This window comes from Phalacrocorax aristotelis, chromosome 1 (genome assembly GCF_949628215.1).
Source record: "Phalacrocorax aristotelis chromosome 1, bGulAri2.1, whole genome shotgun sequence".
NCBI lineage: Eukaryota > Metazoa > Chordata > Aves > Suliformes > Phalacrocoracidae > Phalacrocorax > Phalacrocorax aristotelis.
Genome location: NC_134276.1, coordinates 125,049,442 through 125,073,088, shown reverse-complemented (window position 1 = coordinate 125,073,088; position 23,647 = coordinate 125,049,442). Strand labels below are relative to the sequence as shown.

The window sequence follows — 23,647 nt, the reverse complement described above, 5'->3', positions numbered from 1 at the left end:
CCAAAACCTGAGATGAATGGAAGTTTTCATCTCTGCTTCTTTTTCTCAAAAACTCATCTTTTGGAGACAAAACTGCTAAAAGTGGCAATTTGTTACATCAGATATACATGCGTGAAAAGCTGCACAGAAGGAAAGACTAAGCATCAGTGTCCTTGCATTTTTTTTCTTGTGAAAACAGGGTAGGCATGGGATTAAGACTCTCTTCCCTGCCCCTCCTCCATATTGCCCCCAAGATGACTATAAAATGTTTACCACTTCTCTGCAACATTTAGTCTATTCGCCTGGAAAAAAGAAAAAAGCGGGGGGGGGGGGAGGAATACTGAGGTGCCCAATGAGACCTTAGAGGATGTAATAATAGATTTCAGATTAAGCCTCAATTTTTGTATTTTCTTTGGAGGACGTACTTTATGTGGAAAACCTTAAGGGGGTGTGATGTCACATGTTGAGCTGATTCCAAAGTGTTTGCCAAGTAATGTTGCCATCAAGATCTCCATGCAATTACCTGCCATAACAACAAAAAAACCCCACCAAAAACAAAAAAACCACCCCAAAACAAACCGTACAAAACCCAAACCAAAAGAAACCCCTCAGCTACTTAAGGCAAGCTCTTTCTATGTTAGCCTGCCTGACTTGACATTCAGAACACACACCCATATGCAGCAAAGTGACCTTTTTTCCCATTTCAAAAACCTTAGTCAAATTTACAACTTCTCAGGATGTGAATTTTGCAGTTGAATTAATAAATAGAACTCCACAACAACTTTCATCCATAAAAGCAATGACAAATGAATTTTTGCTTCCTCCCCCAATTCAATTAAAAAAAAATAATTCAGAAAAGCATGAAGTATTCATCAATGAACTTTCTTCCTTTTTCACCCAGAAGCAATATTTTCTTCTAAGTGAAGAAGGGTATATACCATTCCTAAAAGTATTTCAGCTTCAATCCAAATTCCTGAACTTCCATTCAATTAGTCAAAAAAGTGTCTTGCTTTTATCAAAGAGCAAGACTACGGTATATGCTAAAGATATCCTTGAAGAGTACAGAATGCATGCAAGCCAAACAAAGTATAGGGATAATACATGATTATGTGACCAAAATAAAAGAACCTTCAATGTTATGGGACAGTGATGCTGAAGCACTGAAAACTACTCTTGACAGCAAGAATAGAGAAACTATCAGTCAGATCCAACTGTTACATATGAGACTGCATATATTTTCAAGTAAGGAGGGAAAGAATTTCCTCTTTCTTATGTATGTGCTCAAGAAGTAGAGAACTGAAGAATTCTTAAATGAAAAGTTTAGGGATGAATTGATTTATCAGATGATTGCCTTTTACAAAAAGTAGGCATGCCTCCATCTCTAGGGCCTTTGTGCCACCTTACTCCCTTCCATACATGGCATTTCTTATTAAAAGAGTTAAAACACATGTTTGGATCATGCAAAATATTAGCAGTCTTCACTGACTCAGTAAAACCCTTCACTTTAATCACTTGAGAACCCCTTTGACTTCATAGCAAGGCAACAAGACTAAGCCTGGCCTCAGCAAGTGTACATTGTCAGATTTGGGAGTTTAAGCTTATAACAGGACAAGTGACAGCTTTCTAGATACGAGAACTGGATTAACATTTAACGCTAACCCTTTAGGCATATTAAGCGTTTTTCTTGTTGCCAGCCAAAGCTAATCCTCCATAGTCTTGCTGTAGTTAAGACACAAAGATTGGTCTTCCAAACTGAAGAGAGTCTCAACATTTAGCAACAGACATTTACCAGTTAAAGAACAATAAAATCATGCTACTGTAATTATATTTATTAATCTGCAGTCATACGTACTTTTAAAGCATGGAGACACTCACAAACCCCTACCAAATAAGGAACAGTTTTGCGCAGAAAAGGAGGCCGATGGGCAACACCTGGATAGGTCTTTCCTGCACTTCAACATGAATTGTACTCTGTGTGCAGATCAGAGAAACAAAAAGACAAACTACATGTGCATGGTAATGTATTAGATGAAGTCTGCTAGAGGCTAGAAGGGAAAATTTGATTTTATTGCTGCAGCCTAAAAGAAAGGGCAGCACTCAAATTCACAGGAACATAAAAAAAACCTCCATCAGCTAGGATCAAAGACTACTAGGCACACCTGAAGAACCATAGCATAAAAGCCATTGAGCTTGTTTAGAAACTCTTGCATTTCATGGGGTTGGAGGATGGAGGGCAGGATAAAGGACTAGGAAGAATACTTACTTCAGATTAAAATGCAGATTCCACTCTATCTTCCCTGAGGATGTACCTACTTGTCCAAATATCTTTATCCACATTCCATATTTTTGCAGCAAAATTAAATAATAAAAGCAGATATTTTAGAAAACATTTTACATAGCTAAAACACGAAACTAGCAGGTTTCCCAGATATGCGCATTCCCTGTTTGAAAGCACATGCCATATGCAGGCAAGTATTTACCCATTTACATATTACTCTCCATCCCTCTTACACACACACACGAAAAAAGAAAGAGTAAAAGAGTAAAATGATTGTCACTTACACAGCCCTTTTCCCAGTGTATCGGTGTGTCCCATCTTCAAACTTTCTATATACTATATATACTCTCAGCTATACAAAGGGTAAAGCTTTATTAGGTACTGGTAAAATACGTGCATGTTGTTCAACAGGACAGGAAAAGAATAGCAGTTTGCTAATAAGCAATGCAAATAGTTTTTTAAAGGCAATTATGATAAATGTTGCTCAGAGGGATTCAAATATTAGCACACAACTTTGCAGGTTGGTAGAGCAGCAGTAATATCCTTAGTTTAAGGATCATCTATAAAGATGAGGGTTATTTTTCTACACAGAGGAAAGCTATCAGAAGTTTTTGGTTTAGCTCTGAATTCACACTCAAAAGGTCATATAGAGAACACAGTCCAAAGAAGGAAAAAAAAAACCAACACAGTTGCTTACATATAAGATAATCCTAACATTTCCTAAAAGGAAACTTACTCCTTATGCTCTAAGCAAGGGAAAAAATCCAAACTCTATTCCACTGTGCCAGACATTTCTGCTTAAAACATCAAGTAAAGGGCATTTTTAGTATCAAAAGTTATTATTATACCCATCTGAGGAGTCTGCATTCACCAAGCTCAAATAAAATTGAACCTAACCTGCAAAAGTCTCACAACTGTAGTCTTTCTCATCTAACAAAACACCATAAAACACTGTCCTTGTTGCTCCAACTACTGCCGCCCTCAATGTCAGCCAGTTAATATGACGTCTTGTTGAGTGACATGGGCTAAAAGGGATCTCTGGAGGTCTCCAGCACAGCCTGCTGAGCACAGGGCTAACTTCACAGTCACATCAAGCTGTTCAGACGCCTGTACAGCTGACTATTGAAGATCTCCAAGGGAGAGTGTTTCTGCCTCTCTCTTCACCAGCAGACCCTTTCCCTCAGTTTCACTGTAGGCTTCATTCTGGTCTGGCTTCTGCCCCACATCCAACTAAAGTGCTCTCATTAAAGGCTCAGTAACATCATTTCTGGCAAACCTCTGAACCTAATCCATCTTTCACTGTCTCTGATCTTTTGGCTGCCTTGGACCCAAATGAGCTTTCAGCATTTGCTTGCCATCTTACCTGAACAGTTTCTGCGACAGCAACTGGACTAATTTCTTTAAGTGTTTCCACAGTGTACTGAGTTGGAAACTACTCGTTGTCCACCTCTACTCTGTCCATGGAACCCCACAGGTCTTATTCTTTAGGTCTTCTCTTCATCCACTCTCTGCGCTTCTCCTCAAAGCCAGCCGCCATCTCTATACTGATGACTCAAGTCTACTCCAACCACCACCACCACAACAAATCTCACCATTTGTGAGCAACCCGCTATCATCCCCAACTCCATGAAACTAGAAGGGAACAGTCTTTTATCCCCCTGCCCTTGTCTTCATCCTTAAGATTCTATAATACCTCAGTTCTTAAAATTGGGGTAACAAACTCATACTGCTTGTCATACATAAATGTAGAAAGGCTCAGGTAGAAAATGTAAGTCTCACAAATTCTTCATAGCACTCCCAAGGAAGGGAAAAAAAAAAACACACAGCCCACAAACAAACAAACAAACAAACCACATTATAAAACCAAAAGATCTCACACATAAATAAACCAAACATATCTTTCTGTCCACCAAATAACCAAATCCTTTTCCAGGCCCTCAATTAAAAATTTTTTTTAATAATTTCCCCATTAGCTATTTCACCCCTCTATGTCTCTTCACCAGATGCACTCTCATTATGGCGTTAAGGCCATGTATGTCCTTTTGTGTACCTTTACAGTATATTCTTACCTTCTCATGAAATTTTAATACATGGACTAAACATCACACTAAAAACATACCAAAATTAAATAATGTTATATTATAATACTGTTAATGTATTAAGAAATGTGTTTTCATATAACTAAGCACTTTAGATTAAATGGTTTGGGAATATTTATTTTTTTTTAATTGTTGAATTGTTAGATGAAAGTAATTGCTACACACAGTAGGTCAAGCGAGCGATACCTGAAAACTGGGACAGGGCATCAAGGAGAAAAGGTACCATTTCGGTTAAAAGGCCAAGTGTGTTAGCATGTTGTCAGCGTAACATTGCTGTACTTCAATTCTGACACATTCACACATTGGAATAGCAATATATTGCGTGCCCAGCTCTGGAAAACTCAATATTTTATAACAGTGGGTATAATTACTATTTGCTGTTTTTCTTAATGAAGCCAATTAAATATTATAAGAAGCAGGATCTTATCTTTATAGAAAGCTACAGTAAAAATAAACACTGTCGACTTATTTATTCTACATGTGTTACCAGCAGTTTTTAATTTCATGCACACTGAACTATTGTTGTAGATTGCATTGTACTCAAATGTAATCATTTCCTTTTAGCTTTCTGGCAATGAGTTCTATATATTACATATGCCTGAGACTATGTCTTGCAAGTTGTGAAATGGATGCCAGATCTCTGTACATTTGACCTTTTTCATGGGTATCTAGTGTTTTGTAGGTGAATAAGAGAGACCCACCACAAGCAAAACATTAGCGTTCTTATTCTGCATTACACCCCAATGGGACAGTCCCACTAATAATACCACTGAGGCACAAAGACAATCTCAAGGAAGTGATGTACACAGATTAATTACCTCATGCTCGTACGTGAAAAACTATGTTCCATTGCACTACATAACTTTCAACAGATGTTGTGAAATCAAACCCTTGTCAAAATTCAAGGATTCAAAGATTTCTACAACAGTTTCTGTGCATGCTGGAAGGTTAAAATACTTTAAAGCAAATAAATCAGTAAAAACCAGGTTAACAAAGGGATTTTAAAAAAAACCCAAACAGTTAAATAAGGTCACATTATGTTTATTCAAAGCAAAGATAAAGAATAAATATGAATAGAAACAGGGCTTTCACTCAGTGTTAACACAACTGAGAAATTCTTTAGATCCGTGGTGCAATTCTAAATTATTCCACCTACTGTAATCAGGAAGCAGATGCAAGATCTAGGTGATAACCATTTCTCATGCAACTCTGCTGGCATTGGTGGAATAACAGAGAAAAGTGAGGCTCATATTTATTTTCCCTAAAACCTGAGCGCATAAGATGTCTGTTCACTGCTTCATGCACACCGTCATGACTACCAACCGATACTATCATTGTGTACTTTGAGGCTGGAGAGGTCACAATGAAAAACATTAGTCAAACTATGTTCTCCTACACTGCTACCCTCTTTCCCCTCACAAGTGGGGAAGGGGATGGTCATTGCCATATGCCCTCCCTTCAAAAGGGCGTAAATTGTCCTGGAAGGGATGATCATGAAAAACCACCCTGGTGGTAGCCTTGGTCAGCACTTTTAACTGTAGTGTCAGAGCTCAAAGGGAAAGATGATCTTCCTAAACTGGCAAGTCTCAGAGTATTTATGGCTCTTGTAAATCAATACCAGCTCCACATATTCTGTTTGGAACCTAACCAGTGACCAGCGCAGACAACGAAGCACTGGCCAAATATGCTCATGGTGAGGCACTGCCCTCAGGAAAGGGGCACTCGGTCTAGTTACCAATTTACATTTCCAAATAAGACTGAGTGCACTGCTCCATGTGCAGCCCTGCATAACTAGTCTAATCATAAGCAACAATAGAAGTGGATGACTGCACCAAGACCTGTGACCAAAAAAAGACACGGTGCACTTCTGATTCACTGCAGGGTGGGGCTGTGGGAGAGGGAGAAATTGGCACAGGATTTTGTAACTGGAGTTTGAAAAGAAAACACACAACATCAGACAGAGAAAAATCTATAAATCGTTCTTCGAGATAGAAAGTTTGACACTATCATAAGTTTCCAGAACAAACTCTTGCTATGGGAAAAGATACAGCCCTGTTCGAGTGTGGAGGAGGAAGAGAAGTCTCAAGTTAAGATCTTTCTCGTGGCAGAAAAATTTAAGTGACTTATATGTGCTATAATTAGTTTCATTTCTTAAGAACAGGCAAGAGGAAAATGGCCGTGAGAACTGAGAATGCAGGTCACACATCGGCTACCAAGACCTGTGGTCTAAACTCATAACCAAGTTTCCCATGGCATACTATGAGCTTCGGTGCATTTATGCCCAGCTACAAAATCTGTGATCATTATATACATACATGAAAGAAGCATGCATGGGAGCCTGAAGCAGTTTAAGAAAAATGTCACAGCCTCAGTCACTGTGCTAAGACAGTAATTTTAAACAGAGAATAAACAAGAAAATCAGCACCACTAAATCTGTTGAGAACAGAGATTACTGGAAAAAATTGTTATAAACAAACATCAAAATCTTCTTACATGACAATTTTGATTTTCACAGAAGTACATTATTTTTCTGTTTCTTGAGCCTGAAACTGTATAACCTTTCAGGAAAACACCACACACTTGGACAAGGTAACACATAACCTATTCAGTGTCTGAAGACCAAAAGTATGAACACATAGAAAAAGTATGTTCAATATTTGAACCTTTCTGCGAAGATGACTGGAAAAAAGCCACAGCATATGTATAAATTCAGAAAAAAATTAAAAGGTCAGGAGGGACATAGGAACTTTCGTTTTTAAAATTTCTGTTTTGGACTCCTGTGTGGTGGGGTGGGGTTTTGGATGGCTCAGAGTAGGAAATCGGGGTAATAGGAAGTAGATATAAGAAAAACCATTAGATCATCTAGTCTCATCCCTGACAACAGAGGGCTGTTCTCCAAACATACTGTTGACAGTTTTGCTTCTCATTTCAAATATCCAAAATACAGAAATTTCTCAATCCTTGTAGAACTGTTCTATAAAAGTTGCTTTGTCATAAATAAAATTATACTTTTCTAATCATTCCATAATTCATTCTCTTTAACAATTCAATACAGTCCTTCCTGATAAGACTGCTACTCTATTGAAAGACTTTTAGATGCTTGGCTAAGACTGAAAAAGAAGCCTAAGGCACCCATTTTCATCACAGACACAGACCCGGCTGAGATCCATAGCAGATAAACTGTAAAATGAGAGTTTGAGTGGGCTGCAGCAAGGTCTGCTGCTTAAAGACGATTCTGAATGGAGAACTGCCCACTCCCCTTCCACAGCAGGTCTCAACTGTGCACCCCTCGGGATAAAAACCCGATGCAAACAGTCCCTTTGAGGCATGATTTGAAGGGACTCCAAAGGCTGAGCAGGCAGAGAGACTTAACCAGTCCCTTCACTCTCCCACACAAAAGCTTGTGTTGGGGAACACAATTGGTAAAAGCTAGAGCTTGTAGAGATATACTGACAATAGAAGGTTCCAGCACTAAAGGCCATCACTTGACCATTGACAACATTAATTTTCAAGCAGAAGAAAACCCAAAACCAACAGTTTTGATGGGATCATTGTGATCAGGCTACTGAAAGGGGAGAGGGGAAGTATTTTGCCACAGAAAAGTTTTATTCCTCCCCAAAATAGGAGATTAAAAGTGCCAAAGGGACAATAACACTGAAAACACCCAGACAGCTAACTGATTTGTGTCTGCCAAATTCGGCCTAGCATCGCATCAGTTACCTTCTCCCAGACTCTACCTTTGCCAAGAGCATTGGAGAAGAAGGGAAACTCACTGAATCCAGAAATGTGGTTGGTTTCAAATGTGCATATAAGCTTAACGAGATATACCTTGCACAGGTCTGCTCTCATTCTCTGCCCAAGATATTCCTAGCAGCTTCAGCGGAGACAGCATCAGGCTGTGGCACTGCAAAAGAAAAATCACTGAAACTGCCCTTTGGAACAATGCCTTGTTTATTTCCTTGCCAATACCTTTAAAGTTACACATTTTGCTTGAAATTATGAGAGCCGATTAAAAACCTGCAACTTGAACAGAGCTCTTCACTTTTAAAACCAGAATCTTGCCTCTTATACACTACTCGGAAATTCCTTTGCCTCAGCACTTTGATTCACAGTATCTTTAAGTCACTGGGGAAAGACACATGCCCCACAGACATTATCCAGGTATAGGTAACAAAACAGTTGTTTTTTTTGAACTGTCCTTCCATTTCAATCACAACTGTTACCATCTCACTTGCGCTTCCTTAACACACTATGCTAGCCTCCTTCTTCCTCACAACTTGGGAAAAGACCTGAACAAAACCAGACAATCCTGAGGAAAACAAAAAAAAACCTAGCAGAAATGGAGACTGTGTACCCTCCTCTCCCTTCAACTTGATTTGTATGCTAAGAATTTTAGGATTATCAGAAAATTCTTAGGACTGTAAACCTTATTCTGACATATAAGTTTATGACTACTAAGATGACTTTTAAGAATGTTCAGATCCTACAATTTGCATTTCAGTCAGCAGGAAATTGGGACATCGTTTATTCAGATGTTTAGACACGATTTCACATGTTTCTCATTTAAAAATTTATCTTATATCCAACTGGGGAACTGAGAAGCAAGACATATTCCCTGAAATCTTAAAATTCTCCCTTTTTTTCAATAGTCTTGCCAGCTAAACTCTGGATGTCTTCGCATTCTGTCAGACAGGAGAATGAGTCAGTCTGTCCCTAACTGGCCTTCTAAAAAGGAAATTGAGAAGTTTGATGACATATTTGGATAAACACACTCACTGGATAAAGTTACTTAACTTTTTATAACTCTTAAGTTTGTTATAAACCTTCAAAATCCTTATAGACTAGATTTAAGTATAGCCAATAAAAACTATAGATTATAAACAAACTTAATTAAAACCACTATATTAAAACTCAAAGGACCTTGTAAACATGCTCATCAAAGCTTTATCATTGAAATACAGCACCACATCCATAAATTTATGTTATTAATTGCTAGTCATCCACATCTCTAATTGAAATATCAGCCCTATATAGATCATCTTTGGTTCAGAACCCAGTTTTCTCATGGTCTCTGAGCACAATATAACAGCCAACACTGCAGCTCTGACTGAAGGAGCAACAAATAAACCCAGTGTTTATACAGTTCAAGTCTCCTAAAACACACAGTGAAGACTATTGGTATCATCTGTATGCGCTTTAGGTCTCCCCGAGTGTAGTATTTGGCCTAGAAATAAAAGATGGTTGAAATCTACAGTACTGAACCTATAGAAGAGCACAAATACTGAGCAGATTTAGCTTCCTAAGCCGTCAGTTTACCAAAGGGTAAGGAGATCTAAAATACCATTTTGGAAAGCATCATTTCTTGCAATAGTGAACATCCAACAGCATGGTATGTAACTCTGACTTTTATTAAAGGAATGTACTGTACAGATTCAAGATCCTGACCTCAATGAATTCCCATCTTCTTTACCTCTGTATTAACTTCAGATGCAAAGGACAAAAAGAAGGCATTCCAGTGCAATGAAAGAAAAGAAGGCATTCTAAACAACAGAGCTTTTACTAGTTTCATAAAATAAAACATTTATTTTACATGAATTATATATCAGGCTGTTTTCTATACATGCTTATAAGCATTATCAAATTTTAAGATTTGCCTGGTCTAAATTTCTTGTCTGTAACCAATCTTAAAAATAAGCTAATTTAATATCATTTCAGATTTCACTGCCAGCATTTCGTTAAAGTGTGTAGTCTAATGCTTGCGTATGTAAAGATCTGAGTCTCAAAACAGCATACAAAACCTTGCCCTCAGGTATTCTGATTACTAAATGCAAAGATAATTGGTTTTACAACACCCGGGAGGCATCCAGAGCATTTCTTGGAGAAAACTGAGAAGTAGAGTTCACAATAAAAACAACAAAATATAAAGGAATTTACAAAGTGCTTGGAGACAAAATTAGTTTTTTAACCACCTGACTACACGACTGTTTCCATGGCTACATCTTTGAAATGGTCCTAGTACCAAGGCACAAGTTCAGGCAGTAAAGTAGCATTTCAGTAAGTAGTTGAGAAAATGATGCAGGAAGAAAAGGTTCAGTTTTTATTAGCCTGTGGAAAGACTTTTGGAATAGGATACACAAGCTCTACCTAAAATAAAGCAAAAATTGGCTGCTGGTATTTAAGTTTGAAATTAAGATGGAGACTGTTTAAACAGCAGAAAGTTGGCAGGTACAAAGGCATGCACAGTTCAGGATGACACATCAATTAGGGATGCAATCATTAAATCTCTGTATTCTTGGAAATAAAGCATTGAAGTAGTTAATGAAGTTTGACAGGAAATAGCAAAGCTCTGTATAACCAAACAGCATTTCAACCAAGCAGAGTGTTTTGGTTTTTTTTTTTTTTTTTAAAGAAACAATACAAACAAACAAACAAAGACAGCCAAAGATCAAGGATGCAAGGACTCATATACAGATGCAAGGGCTCATATACAAATGCAGGTCCAAGAAAAGAACCCAGCATAAAAACAAACTGTCTAGTTTTAAATGTGGACATGGACAGAGTGTGCTTCTCAGAGTGTGTAAGAAGAAAACATTCAGAGGAATACGATTATAGTGTTGATAAAGTGTTTAAATCAGAATGAGAGACCTAATTATGCTAATATAGGACCTATACAGCTGTTATAAAACAAGGAAAGCAGAAAAGTGGAGAGACTGAAATAAGATAAATGTATTTAACTCTGTAAAAGCATATCTAGACTTTCTGTGGATTGAAGCTCTATGTAAAGAGATAATCATATAAATACTAGACTACTGACCATCAGTCCAAAATAATGACACTTACCACATAGTGATGAGAGGTGGAAAGGGCAGTATTAAAGGGAACCTGCAGTTATTTTTACATGCTGGATAAACATCACACTAGAGTATAACAGAGAATAACTATTTAAATACTCAACCTTTTTGTAAAGCATCTAATCAAAAGTTTCAACAGCAGGACCAAGTTATGGGTTTTGTTCCTACTACACCCATGAACTAGTCCATACTGTAAATGTTGAAAAGACAGAGATAAGTTCTCAAATTCAACCTTTCTGAGGTAAAAGGGAAAACAAACCCCAACTATTCTATCTAACTTTACGTGGGATAAACACAAAACACTAATTGAAACTAATTAAACAGAGCATCTAAAAGAGTACATCCCTTGAAGGCACCACAGATAAAATTTAACAACATCAACAAAGCAGATACCATCAGCAAATCAAAAGCAACTAAAATACTCTCCCCACAGCCAACTAAGCAGTTTAACAGCAGATTAAAATAAATTCAGTTTAAAGACATCTTAAAAGGGAAAATATGCGCGAACAAAAATAACATACGAGAAATAGAAATGCTGGTACGTTAAAGTCCTTCCATCAAAAGTGGGAAAAGTCTGCATCCTACTCAAAGTGGAGAACACTGAATTGCTCTGGACATCCTTCTCCTCTGAGCCCTGAGGCATAAAATTAATTTGGTTCATTTGACACAACCTTAGTTCTTTTTCATTTGTACTTCTCCCTGACAGCATTGGATCCCACTGTGTGGGAAGTCAAGGAGGTTTTCATGTTAGACTCTATGGAGAAAGAGTCTGTGAAGCCGTCTGAAGCTGAGCTGATAGTAGAAAAAGCTTTAGATCAAACTTGTACAACACAACGCAATAAGCCTATTAGCACCCTCCCAGGACTAAATGGTATTTAAGTGTTCTAGAAGAACTTGCATGAGAAACCGATGAACTATTAGCTGGTAGATAATTTCTCCTTAAAGAAAGCCAGAGAAACAGGAAGCAGTACTGATTTTTTTAGCAAGAGATTCCAGGAATAACTCAAGACCAATCCATTTGATTCACCAACTGATTAGTAGAAACTATAGTAAAGAAGAGGACTGACAGATATCAGGGAAATGTGAAATACTCCAGCCAATTGAGAGGAAAGCAGAATCACGTGCCAAGTCTGCTCTCCTTCCCTATCTGTCCCAAAACTCAGCAATGCTTTGCCCTTCTATCCTCCTGTTAATCCTGGTATCTGCGCTGAAGCAAGACTAACTGAGCTCACAGTAGTTCATTTACCCCTTTCCCGGCATGAGTAAGTTTTTCATGCACTTTGACGTGCATAAAAGCAAAAACTCAAGGGTCTGACTAGTTGCTTAAAATTGTTTGAAACAGATGTTTACAAAGGCCAATTTTTAATTGAGTTTTGTATGGCTGTGAGCCTATCAATCATCATCCCATTTTCTCATCCCTCAGCTAATTTCAAATGAAATGAAAGAACGAAGAAAGACCTCTAAATTATGAAATGCCTACAGGGTTCTTGAAAACAGATATCTTTTAGTGTCCAGGATATTAAGCAAGAGTCCAGTTTGACCCTGGTAAAACATTGCATAAAAACTTTCTGTTCATCCTAACAGGGGGAAAGCCTCGCAGCTCACACGTTATTGGACACTAAAAAAAATAACAGCCATGAAACGGACTTCCATAATTAATTTTGTTTCACTATACAAACAGCTTTTTCCACAGCAAATAATGCTGTTTTTACAAACCTTACGGAAACAGATGCCTATCCTTACTGCACCCAAATGAAGAAGTCAAGTTGGAATCTTGATTTGCTATTGCAAAAGCCAAATATTTGGATAGTTGTAGAACATCACAATCTTCACCCACGCTTAAGTCCCCTGAAAATATCGATAATTAAATAATTCGTCAAATTTTCAAGAAATAAGTACTAGCACGTGGGGTCATAGTTTCAAAAGAGCTCAGGCATGTAGCCTTCACCCTCTTAACAGAACTGCAGCCAGACTTCCCAGTGCATTCAGGCATGCAGCAGTTCATAACAATAATGGGGAGAAAAATGAAGATGTTGAGCTCACTGGAACAGTTAGGCTTTTAAAAATTTTTCCCAATAAAGCAGAGCTCTCCTCCCTCCAAGAACAGAAGGACAGGCTGTTTGTTTTTAAAACAAAAATACTAAAAATATCTTCAATTACATTTAACATAGAAAGAGCTGGAAAGAACATACCACAAGCCCTTATCAGTTGAATCCACAAAAAAGTGTGATAAGGCAAAATGTATATAATGAAAGTTTAAGACACTGAAATACCTTCAAGAACTAGGACACAGGAGTAACTTGGATCCCAATACAAGACAACACTGAGACAACAAATGCATCAGAAAACCCATTTGAACACCACTTTCTCATAGCATCCAGTCCTCTACCTTAATTCTTTAAGAAACAACTTCTCATGTTATCTTGTTTGTTCAGCTGTTAAAATTACAGCAGGAAAGGGAAAAGCCGATGATTTGCTGTATAACACTAAAGAAGTTGTTACACTTCCTTATTTAACACAAACACCTCACTTTCCTCAGGCGTCAAATGGAATGACGACACAACACCGTAACTCATTACTGGTGCCAAGTCTTATTCACCGTCATTGCATTCAGGACAAATACATAAGACAGGAGAGTATGTACAACTAGGCACTCCAGTTCATGAAATATATACTAAGCAGACATTCCTATGAAAGCACTGTGCCTTGGTTTCTTTTTGTTTTTTTAATAAGTTTATTCTATTTAATCTATCTGTCCTCAGATACCCTCGTCCTTAGTATTAAAATCATTCAATTTTATTTCCTTTTTGGTTCTTGTCATCAGCTCTACAAAGAGCACTTATTTTTGCAGTCGTCATGGCAAAACATGTATTTTTGGTTGCAGCCCAGAAAGAATCCTAACCTTCATTTTCCCTTCAGATAATGGTTCCATTTCTCCATTCTTGTACAAGGTATCCAGACTACCTTGTAACAGCTGTATTACCCTTACCTTTTAGTAAGCTTACTTAACATGGAGCAAGTTTTGCCATCCTAGCACTCATATTCCCCTCTCTCCTTTCGACTGTAGCTGTAAAATTACAATCAGAATCAAAATGTAAACTTGGTTCCGTGTTTGACATTAAAGGCCTGGTTCAGCTTATAGATGAAGACATCTAAAGTAAATGACTTTGTTTGGATGCCTCTGCTGTGAGGCAGGGACCTAAGCTCCCAGCACTGTCCATGAAATGTACTCGTGACGGATCCACTCAAATGACTAAGAGATACATGTGTTCACACGGACTAAAATCCCACTCCAAAAGCAGTAACTTGTAGGTAACTCAGCTAGTGTCAGTACTCCTTTCTGTACCCACTCTTTGAATAGGCAATTTGAAAGATAAATTTTTACTGCACTGTTTACTTCATTTATAACACATTTTCAGCAGTTTCTTGTACCCCTCCCTCATGAGCCAGTATTGACCACAGACCCAGCTTAACCGTTGCACACCTATTACATCTGCCCATTCAGATTTCTTAAGATTCTACTTCCATTTACACAGACTTCACATTTCAGTTCTAAAGGAGGAAGAAAATTAATTCCTCAACTGGAGGAAAAAAAGAAAACCAAAAACAAAACAAAAAACCCAAATAGCAAAATCCCAGAAATATGTGGAAATTACAGATTTTATAGAACCCACTAACTTCCATTCTGCACTCTGAGTTTGGAGCAAGCGTAACATGATGAGCAGATACGCAATGTACGGTGAAAGCTGTGTCAGTTTTCACAAGGATACACTTGGCATAAAGGATAAAATGGTTAGGAAATTGGTGCTAAACCCACACGGTTAAAAAAGAGAAATGTGAGAAAGGAAAAGAAAAGTTCTTAGATTACTGCTGTCTCTTCTCATTACTCAGGTTGGGATACCCCTATTTATCAGCAAAGGAAAGAAAAAATATATAATGACATTTTCATGGGAAGGGGGAAAAAAGTACAATCACTATTTGATTTCTAACTGGATAAGTTTAGAGTTACAAAATGTGTTTACATTAAGAACCTGAGCTTTGTTTGAATGTTTACTTTATAAAAACTCAGACTTGAGAAGCTAGCAGAATAAACTGTGTATTATCATTGTCAGTGTAAATTACAGGTTTTGTTTGCCATAGCCCTCTGCAATGAGAAGCTGGCCAAGAGCCAAATGAAAGCGAATAATTTAAACCACTCAATCTGTTACATTCTGAGACATTTTGTTTAGTGTTTAATAAGCTCTCCAGGGACGGTGAAATTACTAAAGCACATTGTCTTGACATGAGTTAAAACCGTCCTCTCTCATCACCACATTTTTGGGAATTTGACATTAATGCATTAGATGAATATAAGTCCGTTTATATACATGCATATATACATGCTCGTATTTTTGCACATATGTATATTGAGATATATTTTGACAGTTTTGCACATCTAATGTTCTCTACTGCATTCCCTCTGAACTGAAATGTCCATATTCAGTAAAATTTCTATACACATTTATACATTAGCTCGTCAATCTTCTTTCTCTGCAGCATTTCTTGTTTTGTATGTTAAGAGAGAACACAATCAAATGCATCATACATAACGTATCATGAATGGAGAGTGAAGGCTGTTCAGGAACTGTTCTTTAGTTTATCTCACATTACAGAACGAGAGTGCCTCTATTAACATAAAAACACGGCAACTCCAAAAAACTAAGAGTATATCAAAAAGTTTGTGTTTGTTTAATTGATAATCAGGTTATGACACTCACTTTTACCAGAAGTTTCTGAGCCCAAGAACTTAGGAAATTCTGCTCAGCCTTTAGATGCAAAACAGACATTGAAATTCTTAACAGTTGTTTCTGAGGATTCAGTGGCAAGCAGGGAAAAGAAAGGAAAATTATTATTTTGAGATCAAATGTATCTCTTGTTAGAAATCAAAATGAGTCATTATTATAGAACAAATTATTCTGCCCCTGCTTACCCTACACTTTGGCTGGTACACTTTTGTTAGGCATTTTATGTCAGTCACTGTCAAGACTCCCAATATTATGCCAGAATAAGTGCCCTAACATAGCAGTATGTAGGCTCTGATTTCAACACGCCTCATTATTTTTAAGTTTTATTTAGGACCAGAAGGGAAGTTGGGTATTTCCATATAAATGCCTTTCAGAGTATATTGTGGCTATTCATTGAATGCGGTTTCTTTAAGTGTACACCTGTAGAAATTCAAGATACCACACAAGCTCTAAGGAGTGGATCATACTGATGCTTCTCAAAATATAGCAATTCTTCGGTCGTGCAAAGGAAAGGTGCACAGGCTGAAGGGTTTGCCACAAGGCATGATTTCTTACTGCACAGCTGTCCTCGTCCTTTGAGACGTGCCATTCATGCTTGTACCACTATAAAGGTGTACCTACGTACGTCACACAGGCCACATCTGATTCTTTGAAATAGCATCTGCAATAGCATCTGCTCAGCTGCAGCTCTACCCATATCTCAGCCGCCAGCTCAGAGGGCGTAACAGGCTTCAGCCTTCAACTACTGTTGATGGTCAGAGCCACCAAAGCTACCCTGTAGCCTCTATAGCCAGCCTTTTCACAGTCATTATCAACACCCTCCCTCTCGTGGGAAGGAGAGTTTTACTTAGTGCCTTACCAAAGTTGGTTTCTTATCTAAACGTCTGCATCAGGACACAAGGGAGACTGTATCTGTATACCTATACATGTACACTCACGCACACACACTTTCATGCAGCCAGCTTATGTGATAGCTTCACATCTGCAAGCTGTAAAGAATAATGAACCCAATTAGGATATTTGCTAATACATGATGAAAGCTACTTCCTAAGTATCCAATAACTACTTCTAAACAACTGTAAACGCCTTTGAACCATATCTAGGAGACAGCAGGTTCTGAAAAGGAGTCTGGAAGGCTTAAGGAAAATATACAAATTAATTAAGAGTAAATAAACAAATTAAAACACAGAACAACAGAAGAAACCATTCTTCTAAATTGGAGCAAAGGTGCCTAGCCTTTCTCTCAGAGTAGGCCAACAAAATCAACTATGAGGCTCTAAGGTCTAAACCCCAGTGTCTCCCTAACATGACATGAAAGGTTGTGCAAGCAACTGCATCACATGGCCAAAATGCTGGTGTTCCCTGTAACATAAATGCCCTCCAACCTGAGACACGTGTTCATTTCACAGAGGAGGACAGCAGAGTAGGGGCTACAGGCCAGCAGGACAATTCATAAAGCCCACACAGAACTCCTTGCCTTAAGGAATGATAGCAAAAGAAAAGAAGCCTAGTGAAGTGTTCTGGCAGGCCATGCCCAACCCCAATGGTCACAGACTGGCTCTCCTGATCTGAAATGAGGTTTTGGAGAAAGAAACTGGGAAAAGATATATATCAACCAAAAGCCTCAAGTTATCCTTAAATGCACAAACTTGGGATGAGGTCTGGCACAGGGTTCCTTATAGACCGTGCTGTATGAAACACACACCCTGCAAGCTCAAGTTTACCTGTTATTCTTATAATCTCTACTGGCTATACATTGCCTGAGAGGAAGAAACAACTGAAGCTGTGAGAGTCAGGAGGCAAGGAGAACCCCCGGTGCTGCCGCACACTGTTCCAGAACGTGTTCTGATGCCAGCTTTCGGTACCTGCACCATACGCTGCTTACCCCTCTCATAAGTAATACAAGAAAGCCTGACCTGTTCAAAAAAAAAAAAATTTAGGAACCTGTTATGTGATTTTGCCATTTTTATTCTTTTCCAATCAAACAAGATTAGATTTGACTAAGCTTTATGCTTACAGACTGTCTTCTACTTTGCAGCGTCAACAAAACCCATCAAGGATTACATGTAGAAAAGCTTATGCTGCACTCCCCACCACTGTCTTTTTTGTGCTGCAGGTTATCAAAGTGAGTTAAAAATGGCACAGCTTGAAACCTTTATACTTTTTACTGTCTGATAAACAGGAGTTCTTACTGAAAGCACAACAAATGAAATAAAATTTCGGCTCCAAGGATATCCATCAAATAAGAAAAGCTGCAGCCTCTGAGTTGCACACAGCAACGCGTTTCACACCTCCTTTTTCATTTTCTTTAATAACATTCTGAAAAGGCCAGAAAATCCTTATCTGCAACTCAAAAAAAAATTACTAGGAAATATTACAATAAATTTAACTAAACTTAGTTTAGGCAATCTTTTTATTCTCTACTACCAAGTCACTACGAAATAGCAATGGCTGCTATTGGTGCCCTAAATACACATAAACAAAATATGAGAAAATGAAATTAGGGTGTCTTAGATTCCTGGAAGGGCAAGGGAGCAAAGGGAAAGGAATTTGCAATGCCTGTTCCAGGGAGGGTAGGGGGAAGAATCATCTAGAAGTGTAAAAATCCTGACTTGGTGACCATAGTCTCAAAAGGTGATTTTAGGTTTCAATTACTGTCACCTCTTTACATTGTTGAAATATTTAATTCGTTAGTCTATGTGTAAGCTATTTTTATACACTTTAATTTCTCCACACTAATTAGCTAACAACCTAGGAGTTTACATCTTTTAAAAACATACAGTCTGCTTAAAAGGAAATGGTATAAAAGAGCATCAGAAGACATTCTAGACTATAACCAACAAATATTTACACAGGATCTCTACTTCAGTCATGTTGCATCCTCCTCCTGTAATATTTACAAAGTTCAAATTATCATTTGCAATAAAGCCCCAAAAGCATTAGCTTTGTTGTCTCTCTAGTTTATCCAGAGAACTCTTCAGAGTATGCAAGCCTTAATGATCTCTATTTCTATGTTGAAATTTTGCCTAATCTACAACAGCAGCAGCAATCTGGGCAGGATGGGGAAGTAAACAATAAAACTAATCCCAAAGACCCAGAGAAGAAACCCATCCCAGAAGAGCAAACCAACACAGCCTACATTAAATCCTGAAAAAACAACTCCAATGGCACTGGACAACAGGATTTAAGAATTATAAATTTCGAAGAAGCTCAGAGTCAGAAGTCTCAGCTGTTAGAGGTCTCAGATGAGAGAACATCCCATCTTCTCGGCATTAGAAAAGGCGGCTGAACCCAAACATGACTGTGATTTCCACAGCAAAGTCAATTTATGACTGTCCTCACAATGACTTGTACCCACTGCTGTTTAACAGCATAGGTATGACACAAGGCAGACAGGTCAGCACTGATTAATCATGCCAGTGTTTTTAGAACCTGCTAAACTGTTAGCAGTCAATCTTACAGTATGTCTTTAGATATCTTCCTGTATCCTGCAGAAAGATTCATCCAGTGAACTAAGAACGAGGATTTATTAAAGAAGGTAGGGAGTAATGCATGACGAGATTGCTCCATTTCAAATTCTGGGTGGCAAATTTAAAGGGATTTCAGATCAGCAGGTCTGTAAGTGAACGAAACAGCTACACTGTGATCAATGCTCCACAATTCTGGTGCCGAGAAGTCAAAAGTAGACCAGGATTGAAAAGGGTTTCTCCCAATGCCCTGATGGCAAACGAAATAGATGCAAGACAAGTACAGGAAGAAGATACTAATTTTGTCAGTACCACTAGCTGAGCCTACAAATACAGCAGTCTGCTGAAGAGAGGGCGTCAGATGGAATTTAATTCAGAGTATGGCAAGTAACAAGCACTTTCCCCCACCACCATGGAATTCCTGCAAAAAAAATAACCAAACCAGCTCCTGAATTAGTTCTAAGGAGGACGCTTGGCCAAAATTTTCTCAAAAATGACATATTCACAAACTTTAACATCATCATCGCTCCACTGGTACTTGAACAGATTATCTATCTGAATTCTCTACAAAGCAGGCAGAAATTAAGCATGTTTTCAGAATCCAGAGATACACATCTGCATGCAGCTTTTTTCAAAGCTCCAAAGACGTGTTTTAAGCAACCAATAGCTCATAAAAAAGAGGAACTGTTTTTAGGGCAACTAATTGCCAGGTGTCACAGTAAGAACAAGTTCCTACAGCTCAGCTGATCTAGAGGAGAATATGTCACCTTATTAGGAAAAGGCAGGACTCCTGGTGGCATAAAAGCACAGATTTCAGCCTTCAATCAGGGAGGGATGGCAGCAGTGACTGGCTCTCATCTAGCATTTGCTATATGGGGGTTGAAGTAACATGGAGCAGTAAAGTTACTGCTGGACACAAGAAAAGGAAGGGGAAAAAAGGATGAGTATACTTGTGCTGAAAAGGTTGTTAGCATTACACAAAATATAACTACCCGTGCACAAATGCTCCGTGCCCGGCAGGCAGCCTGCACATGCCTGTTTGAAATTGCTCTTCTGCAGGATGGTTGCCAGTCATGGCACACTGATGTGCTGCAACCCTGCTGCTTAAAAAGGCTGTACAAACCATCGGAGTTTCTCACACTATGAAAATGTCACATCTTCTGACTACAGTTTCATGGTGCTGGAATACAAGGACATAAGAGCCATGCATTGACCCTCTTCTGCCACCTGACAGTGGATATTGGTTGATATGTTGCAAGCAACATACTGAAAGAAAAAGCTCTACCTCACAATGGACAAGTCCTCACAGCATTTTATGCTGGTGTGATGGCCAATTCATGGAAAAACTCAAATTGGCTGAAGGGTGTATGATACAAACTGTAGTTATGTCCTTGGCAGTCACTCACTCAGAAATTGAAACTTCAACAGAACAGCAGAACCACCAAATTCCTTTAAATGCACTCTACAAAACTGATTCATAATTAGGAGGCAGGGCCCCACAACAAGCATACAAGTCCTTGTCCCTTCTGACCTGCATCACTTTAGTCCACACATAATTAGTTACAGGATTCTATGCACATGGAAGTGATTCCAAAGTCAACTTAGTTTAAAAAAAAAAAAAAAAAAAGGCAAACCTTACGGGACAACTAAATGCATTCATGTTTAAGTAGAGTAAGACATACAGAAGGTACCAAATAGAGTATATTTAATAATTTTCCTGAATCTTCTTTTAAAATACCTCCTCTTTCCTCCAAATGTAGTAAATTATTAATTTTTGTTGTGTAAAAACCAAAAGGGGAAAAAAACAGGTTCCTCCACCCCATATTTCTAAGGAGGAAGGAAAAAAAAGCCACTAACCAACGCCACAGATTTGTACAGATTCCAGATGCATTTTCCTGGCTTTTTGCTAACATGGGTGACAACCAAAATAACATAAATAGGTTTCCTTTCAAAACATTTGTTTTCATTCCTTTTGCTGACAGTATTTGTGATGTCATTTACTCTGGTAAAGCAAGCAACTAGCTCACATTTCTCAAGTTTTCAGGGTGTTAGTTGTTAACATAGAGTACTAATTACGGAGGGTTTTTTAGGAAAAAAGCTTGAGCTGGCTTTTTATCTATTTTTAGAAGCTTAACACTGCATACTTTCCGAATTTAAGTAAGATTGGTAAAGCATCTGTCCTTCTCCCCCAAATAAGCTACATTTGCTGGCATAATGAAACTGAGTATTTCTTTAAAATCTCACATAGGACTTGCCATCTCAAAATTAAATCACTAGACCATAAAATCCCAGAGCCAGAAGAGGTCAGAGAGAATAGTGAACAAAATTAAGAAGTCATTTAGTCAATTTTCCTTTTCCATGCAAGGATTAAGATCCCTTCAGAGTGTGGGTCATAATATGACCGATCAGTTGCTGAGTTACAGTTCTCCAAGGGCCCCACCACTCTTCAGAAAAGAGGCCATACTTCTTAAGACAAACGTGGTGGGAGACATTCTCCCAGGTTTTGATTAATCATTTTTCAATAGGAAGAAAACAGACTGCTTTCCTCCTAAGCATTTTTGAGAGCATTCTCTGGATTGAAGTGTTTTCAGCTGCTGGCCAAAGGAAGCTCCTAAGCACACATTTTGCATGCTAATGGAAGCCCTACAGGATCAGGTTTGATTTTTACCTTCGCAAGAACACCCTCACTTGAAATTGCTTATTTAACTCAAGGCACAAAATTAACTGAGAAAACGGAAAGAGCTACCCATGTTTTCTCCACACCACATACAGTTTTAGAGAATGCATTTTGCTTACAGTTGTGCACAGATGTGTGCACAGGGTAGAAATGCTTCTTTGCCTAAAGTTAGCAGGTTACCTCAGCATGTACTTCACACTGGAAACATCGTTTGGATGATGCCTGTTTCCAGGACAGCTCTTCTTTTCACTAAGTAGTAAATCTTAAGCTGCATTAAGCCATAAACATTCTTGCTAACTTAACATGGTAAAAAAATACCCAAACCTGAATATTAAAATACAGGAGGTTTTCAATTTTTCCTCTTTTAAAATGAGAATGTGAACGAAGGCAGGTTTCTGTTTTTGCATCCAGATTTTTCCCTCTATTCCTTGGCAGAGAGGCTCTGAACCTCACACATCACCTTCTACTCCCTCAGAGAGCTCTTTGGGCAGACATTATGAAGGAACTACAAGATATGGGCAACATATAGAAAACCTGAATAAATGGAGCATACATTTTTGTCTTTAAATAAATCAGTCCCTCAGAAGTTAAGTGTACCAATTATGTGGCTAACATTAGGGCAACAAATTTTCCCTTGCCTTCCTATTGCCATATGCCTGTCATTTTTTTTCCTACAGTTTCCACTCACTGTTTCAAACATATGTTGCCACTTATGTGCCAAGAAAGGAATCTCTGAATTACCCCCTTCATGTATGATGAAATGGCAGACTGAATGGAGCCAGAGAGTGCACCATTAGCAGTTATTCACACTTCTGTTTTCTCTTAACTTCCTCTTCTCCAAAGTTTATTCCTCCTATGCAAGGGGATGTAGAACTATAAAGCCATCCATGACTCATGCTGCAAAATATATAGCTGCAGCCATGTACCAGAGAAACAATTTTTTTTTTTTTTTAAAGGCCACCTTAAATAAACTTTTTCTCCTTTCAGCTTCCAGATGGAGGATTCTTTCGTGAATTGCTTACCCAAGCATCAACACTGGTGATCCAACATTCTTTTCTTGTAAACTCACTGCTCAGTTTACCAGTGGTTTGCAGCCTCTCTCCCTGCAACTCCCACTTCCCGGGGTCAGCCTGGGTGCACACTTCACAGTTCGAGCAGTGGACCTCAAAAAACATCTTTAGCACTATCCACACTCTTCTTTCTCTTCTCAAGAGAAGACAATGAAAAGATGAAGTAAGGCACATAATTCTTCAAAGAGGGGAAAAAAAAAACCTTCAGTAAAAGATGAATGAAGGGAAAAACCAGGATGCACAAACAACCAAAAAGCAAGTCAGTTTGATGACTAAAATTCCCACAATGTCAAGGCATCCGTGCTCCTGAAGGTGGTTCTTCCGGCACCCAGCTGATTAACAGCCCATGAGGATACAATACCTTCAGCACTCTAATAACTCAGTAGAAAAAAGCTATCCACTAAAATTTATGCCAGCAGGTACCTTTCAACCTTGCTAACGC

At 38.3% G+C, this 23,647-nt stretch overlaps 2 protein-coding genes across 6 annotated transcripts in view; one reads left to right on the top strand and one right to left on the bottom strand.

Moving 5' to 3' along the window:
- The window catches only part of CMSS1 (cms1 ribosomal small subunit homolog), a 255,582-nt gene that overhangs the window by 178,398 nt on the left and 53,537 nt on the right, over positions 1 to 23,647 (bottom strand). Inside the window, exon 2 of one of the 3 annotated variants that reach the window (XM_075105438.1) lies at positions 8,185 to 8,260. The exons of the other annotated variants lie outside the window; for them this stretch is intronic. Coding sequence (XP_074961539.1) covers positions 8,185 to 8,248 — 64 coding nt within the window. The 5' untranslated portion in view covers positions 8,249 to 8,260. The remainder of the gene's footprint in view (positions 1 to 8,184; positions 8,261 to 23,647) is intronic. 3 annotated transcript variants of the gene reach the window in all.
- Positions 1 to 23,647, top strand: part of FILIP1L (filamin A interacting protein 1 like) — a 217,751-nt gene that overhangs the window by 142,423 nt on the left and 51,681 nt on the right. The gene's annotated exons all lie outside the window — the stretch shown is intronic.